This window comes from Sycon ciliatum, chromosome 3 (genome assembly GCF_964019385.1).
Source record: "Sycon ciliatum chromosome 3, ocSycCili1.1, whole genome shotgun sequence".
NCBI classification, from domain to species: Eukaryota; Metazoa; Porifera; class Calcarea; order Leucosolenida; family Sycettidae; genus Sycon; species Sycon ciliatum.
In genome coordinates this window covers 2,757,812-2,764,311 of record NC_088645.1, presented here as the reverse complement: position 1 = coordinate 2,764,311, position 6,500 = coordinate 2,757,812, and the positions used below count along the sequence as shown (strand labels likewise).

Sequence of the window (6,500 nt, the reverse complement as noted above, 5' to 3'; positions counted from 1 at the left end):
TGTACAATTTACCCGTGGGGTGGGTGAGCAAAAAAATTTGGAAATTTAGATCCCAGATCAGTGTGTTTTATTGATTCCCGGGGTACCTGGGGCGAAGAGTGGTACGATCAATACCGTAGTGACCGTACCGTGTCCGACGCCCCCTGCCTTCTTCTTCATATCCTTGATCTTATTGGCTCGCCATCCGAGTTAAGATTATTATTTTCACCCCTAGTTTTTTATGCGTATTCCATGTCATCAAAGTGTTACGGTGCTCACACAGCAATGACATGAAACTGAGTAACGGCACAAAAATGACTTGATTGTGTCATTCCTGTATGAGTACTATATTACTGGCTCTGTCCACTGGACATAGAGCGCTCTACTCAGCCTGAGGTCCTTAAAAGGGTCGTCGCAAAAGTTTTTTGTCGTCCCTGAAAGTTTTGGGGGGGGGGGGGGGGTGCGAGCCAAAATCACAAGTCGACCGACACTGTACAATATGTACATGCATGCGATTTTCGTCGTCCAGCATAGCAAGCTGCGTTCGTTTCAGAGGGAGGGGAGGGGGTCCGAGTACGAAACGAACGACAAGAAACTTTTGCGACGACCCCTTAGACAACTGTCATCCGAATGTTGTGCGGTATCTGCTTGCAGCACAGACAGATGGTGTGCTTGTGTTTCTGTGTTCTGAGTGCTGTCTCTGTGCTTTGCTTCTGTGCTCTTTTCACCTCCACAGACCAAACTATTCACGGCTAATCTCTTGCGTTCCTCACCCGCGACGAAGAAGAGGGGTCCGAAGCAATGCTTGCTGCCGCTGGTGAAGTTCCGACAGCGCCCCCCCCCCCCCCCCCCCCCGTGCTCGATGCTGTGACCAACGTGTTTCGGACATACCTGTAACACAGCTGACTGCTGTGTCAACTTCCAACACTTGCCGAGCCAGCTCTCGTTGACTGGGCTACTTGCAGAGGTATTGCCGCAAACTAAAATTATTTTTAATTTATTTCTCCTCAGACTGAGCCAGCTCTCGTTCAGTGGGCTAATTGCAGAAGTATCGGCGCAAACTTGAAATTATTTTTTTTATTCGTTTCTCCGCAGATTGAGCGTAGTTTGTTTACGCGTTCTGAGGGCTCATGTTTTTCAGACAATATGACGACTTGATTTTTTTAATTTATCTGTATCTGTGTTTTTTATATTGCAGTTTTTGCGTCCAACACTACGTTTTGCGTTGTTGTGTCCCGATGTGACATTAGAGGTTTTGCGATGAGCGCATTATGTACTGCAGTTGTGAGACACAGATGTGTTGGTATAATAGTTATATGAAGACGAAGAATGTAAGTTAGTGAGTCCAGAGATCCTGCATGAAAAGCCTGGGTGTGAGCACACATTCTCTCTCTCTCTCTCTCTCTCTCTCTCTCTCTCCTCTCTCTCTCTCTCTCCTCTCTCTCTCTCTCTCTCTCTCTCTCGCTCTCTCTCTCGCTCTCTCTCTCTCTCTCTCTCTCTCTCTCTCTCTCTCTCTCTCTCTCTCTCTCTCTCTCTCTCTCTCTCTCTCTCACAGGCAGATTTGAAGTCTGTTCTTTGACTCTCATTGCTGGTGACATGCTGCTTGAACAGGCGTATCATCTTCCGCCATTGCGTGCCTGTACCGCTTGTGATTGTTGTGCTGTGGAATTACCCAAGAGCTGCTTCCTACTGCAGTGCCTTGCCTCGGTTGGCTTTGTGTTTGGTGTGTGTGCGGCGCGCGTGTGTGTGTGTGGTGGGGATCTGGCATGTGTTGTGTGTGTGGTGGGGATCTGGCATGTGTTGTTTGTGTATGTGTGTGTGTGTGTGTGTATGGGGGGGTCTGGCATGTGTTGTGTGTCTGGTGGGTGGGGGGGGGGGGTGGCATGTGTTGCTTGTGTGTGTATTGGGGAGGGGGTGGCATGTGTTGCTTGTGGGTGTATTGGGGAGGGGGTGGCATGTGTTGTTTGTGTATGTGTGTGGTGGGTGGGTAGCATGTGTTGTATGTGTATGGGGGGGGGGGGGGGATGCTGGCATGTGTACCTCACTATCGTACAACAGCCGACCAAACTGCAGTGAAGCCCGACCAAACGGAAAACGTTTCCGACGCCCATGTTTTAAATTCCATCTTTGTCCTAATAGGGCTTGAAAGTGATGACGTCAAAAACGGCCTGGGAGTAGTAAATTGACATCAGATTTCTATTTTGGATCCACCAAGGTGTGACTTTGCTATTGCCTCAGTATGTGGGTGCATAGCAACCCACTCATGTCGTATGCAGGTGCAACTTTTACTTCGCCACCAGTTGTCACCCCGTCCCCACTAGCCAAATCAGTCAGTTTCACTGGCAACATCACCTTGCTGTGAGTGAGACCGCTTGAAATGTGCTTGGATCCATACAAAGACTGGATCCAGGTGGATCCAGTTTTCGAATTTTTCAAATTGTTGCTATGCCATTGCTATGGAGTGACGTAGCACTTTCAAGCCCTATTGGTTGTCTTCTAAAAGCTGGAGCTGTTAGAGCTGTGCTAGGTGAATGCAAGTACCGTTCAGGATTGAGTCTGAGGTGGGTTCCTAGTCTGGGCATGCCATGACATGGGGACTACTGGGTAACCGGGCAAGTGTGTGATTGCCTTCATGCATTTCGAACCAGATCCTGCATGCTACAGCGCTGCACAGGTATACCAGTCATGTCAACAGAAAGTCATTGTAGATCTACTGGCTGCGTGATCTGGTGACATTTGCCGAGTTGGCTTTCTGCAGCCATCAACAGCCAATCTTTCTATCGAATTTCTAAACATTCTTTTTCTCTTGCTACAAAGTGCAAACAGCAGCTTTCCTCTCTTTCTCGGCTACTGAAAGAAGTACTACGTGCAGTATGCCTATGTCTTCGTTGGTAGCGGGGATCCATCGTAGCCTATCCGAAACGCTCAGTGTGTCGTGACCACGCAGCTACCGGTGTCCACCGTCGTGTAACTTTCCCCCGGCCCCGGAGCTCCGGCCTCCGGTCGGACACGGTTGACCCACACTAAAACAGCCACAATGCTGCTGAGCGGTCGTTGTGCACGTCGACAAGCTTCGGAACGGCTTGTGGAGCATGTCTTCTGCGCTATGCTACTGGTGCTCATTACGTCGCTTACTAGCCATGTGGCTTGCCTTGGCCCTGAAGCAGACCTTCTCAATGAGAGGAGGGATCGTGGAGAAGTGACAGCGAGGAGTAGAAATTTTGACCTCGATAGCTTTACCAATGTGGCAGGTATGAATGGAAGAATGAATGATCGGATGGAGATGGCGGAGGGCGTTCAGAGCGACGAGAGACACGTGTGAGTTTGTAAGTCCAGAGCAGTGCTTGTGTTTGTGTGTGTGTGTGTGTGTGTGTGTGTTCGTGTGTGTGTGTTCGTGTGCGTGCGTGTGTGTGTGTGTGCGCGCGTGTGCGTGGATTAGACAGTTACCTGGCGCAAGTCTTGATCTGTCTCATTCAGGTCTTGTCCGCTATCGTTGCTATAAGAGAAAATCTGGGGGTGCATATCCAGTGCATTTACAGATTCGAGTGCTTCTCTTGCGATGGGCGTATACATGGTACATGGTGTGTGTTTGTGTGTACGTGTTTTGTGTGTGCTTCAAAAAGCACAGTAGGGTGGCGGTCAATTCTTGAGGCTTGCAAGCTGTCGACCGGTAGTGCTGCAATTCCAGCACATGTTTCACATCACAAGGCTTATTTAGGCTGTAGCATCACTACCATCGCGTCTGGCAATGGGCATCTGAGGTCTAAGGTGAAAGCACATAGCTCGCATGGAGCATGGAGGGGGGGGGGGGTGGGGGGTGGGGGGTGCTAACAATTTCGACCCAGGTTCAGCATGCACATAGTGACCATGAATGACGTACACCAGCCTACACATATGCGGCCGTGCACCCCCCCCCCCCCCCTGAAGGTATATGCGGCATGGATGGTGGGGTTCACAATCTTACTAGGATGTTACTCCCGACGCTCAAGTCGTGTCCACTGGGACAACACACGTTGTCTTTGTGTTCCCCGTTCACAACAATAACACACGCAGAAGTCTCTGCTGTGAGCACGGCGGCTCGGCAATGGCGAAAATTACAGTCAGGGCAGAGTTAGCTAGATCCTCTCCTAGTTTCTGCTCTTGATGTTGAGTGTGAATGTGATGTTGAGTGTGAAGTCATGGCGAAACCTAAAGCGAATGCATGTGAAGCTATTCTTGTCCTCCCTTGGGCGCAGGGCCGAACCATGTACGCCTCCATATTATGCAATTGCTGGGCCACACTTGGGGTCAGCAGATCAGGATTGCTATCGCAAGCTGAACAGTTCACTGATCGCGGAAGAACTTCCGAATCATGGCCTGGGGTCAAGACACACATTTTTGTTAGTGTTCTGTTCTCGTGTCGGCTGCAAAAATGCTACGTTTCTCTGCTGGTGGAGTTAGCATGGGCACTGTAGACAGTCCCCATAGTAATTACCGTATTTTCCAGAGCACGAGCCACACTGAAGTATAGCACCCCACGTTTTTTTTTGTTTTTTTTTGCCACGAAATGCAGATATCTAGCGTATTCAATCTGCGAACAGAACTGTTTTGTTCTTTGTGGACTCATCAACGCAGCACAGAGGAAATGAGGGCGAACCTGGTAGCAATGAAAAATAAATCAACCAGGCCCGAACCTACCTTGCCGGAGTGCTCAAACTGACCTATTTATATCTATATTTTAATTCCCGTAGCTATGCAGAAGACGTTACTTCAGTAACGTCTGGCGCTAGCCAGGGTCCACACAGCTTTAATTTGGTATTTGTGTGTTTGTTTGTGTGTTTGTGTCACGCCTGGCGCTATCCCGTATCTGTCCCGTACCGTACCGTACCATCAAACACAGCTGGCCGCAATATTCAAATAGGGCTTTCAAACGCAAGATCATAACGTGAAGCAACTTGGAAGAATGGGTATGAATGCGAAGTGTATGGGGGAATGCATGTAGGGCGATAGTGCGGGTTCGAATCCCAGGATATGCCTGAAAAAAAAAATAGGAGAATTGAACAATTTATAACATCCCTATGCTTTTTTGCCGTCATCAAGGCGGTAGATAGTGTCGTATTACCCTCGATCGTACCTGTCCCGTACCTATCCCGTACCGTACCGTACCATCAAAGACGGCTGGCCACAATGCATATTCAAATAGGGCTTTCAAATACATGCAAGATCATCACGTGAAGCAACTTGGAAGAATTAGTATGTATGCGAAGTGTATCGGGGGATGCATGCAGGGCGCGCGATAGTGCGGGCTCGAATCCCAGGTTATGTCTTTAAAAAAAAGGAATTTTTTATAAGAATTTATAACATCCCTATGCTTTTTTTTGTCTAGGTCATCAAGGCAAAAAAGCATAGCGTAGGGTCCTGAGCTTCCAAGCTCTCTCGTTTGATTTTTTGAGTATTAGCCGCATCCCCCTTTTTTGGGTGAAATTTGAGTGGTCAAAGTGTGGCTTATACACCGGAAAATGCGGTATTCCTAGCTCTCACATGACCCCGTGGCAAAGCTTCAGAAATTGTCTTCCTTTCCAGGTTCAATATCACCGACTATGGTGCTGTGGGAGATGGTGTGACAAACTGCACACAAGCATTCCAGGCGGCCATCCGAGCAGCTTCCAAGGCCGTCAATCACTCAACAGTCTATGTACCTGCTGGGAAGTTTCTCACTTCACCACTACGACTGGACGACTGCAAGAATACCTGGCTGGTGATTGAGGTATGGGTTGCTAGCATAATAGATTTAGCTGCAGGGCTTTGATTTCTCTTTCACTCATGCACACAGACACACATAGACACACTAGTACTTGTACTTGTACTTGCTCACCGCCCAAACTGGTCACGTGGGTCTCCCCGGGAGAGGAGAGAGAAGGATTCAATAGAATCTTGGAAAGATAACTCAATTGGCTATTGAACCGCCCAACGGCCGACACCCCTAAACCCCCCAAACTCTGGGTGGACTTGAAAATGACCCCACCTATCGGCTCACCACACCTCAGTAAGTGGGCGAGGACAAGATGCAGAAAACGGATTGACTTTATCAGGGTATCCATCCCGGGATCCAACTGCAGATACCCCTGCTTCCCCCCCCCCCCCAACACACACACACACACACACACACATCCTGTCCTGTCTTCTCTGGGTGTGTGGGGGTTGTAGCAGGATGTGGGGGCATGCATCTATGGACATGACATCGATTCAACATAATTCTTGACATTTTGGCCTACATCGGTATCCCGGTATCCATCTGTCCATTCGTCCGTTTGTCTGTGTGTTGTCAATGGTCCAGGGCACGGTACTTGCACCAAGTGAGACGGCTGATTGGCATGGCAAGAACCACTTGATCAAGTTCACGGAGCCCACGAACTGCAGTGTGCTTGGTGTGAGCGGGACGGCATCCATCGACGGGGTCGGTGCTGTCTGGTGGGCCAGTGAGGCTGCAGGGAATAGCTCCCGACCGGATCTACTGATATTCAAAGGTATGCACTCACCGT

The 6,500-nt window shown here is 49.2% G+C and overlaps 1 protein-coding gene across 1 annotated transcript in view; it reads left to right on the top strand.

The window, feature by feature from the left end:
* The first annotated feature begins 2,710 nt into the window (after window positions 1-2,710).
* LOC135811222 (uncharacterized) overlaps window positions 2,711-6,500 on the top strand; it is an 8,883-nt gene continuing 5,093 nt past the window's right edge. The window contains exons 1-3 of the mRNA XM_065324415.1: window positions 2,711-3,297; window positions 5,542-5,725; window positions 6,296-6,485. Of these exons, the coding sequence (XP_065180487.1) occupies window positions 3,017-3,297; window positions 5,542-5,725; window positions 6,296-6,485 (655 nt within the window). The 5' untranslated portion in view covers window positions 2,711-3,016. The remainder of the gene's footprint in view (window positions 3,298-5,541; window positions 5,726-6,295; window positions 6,486-6,500) is intronic.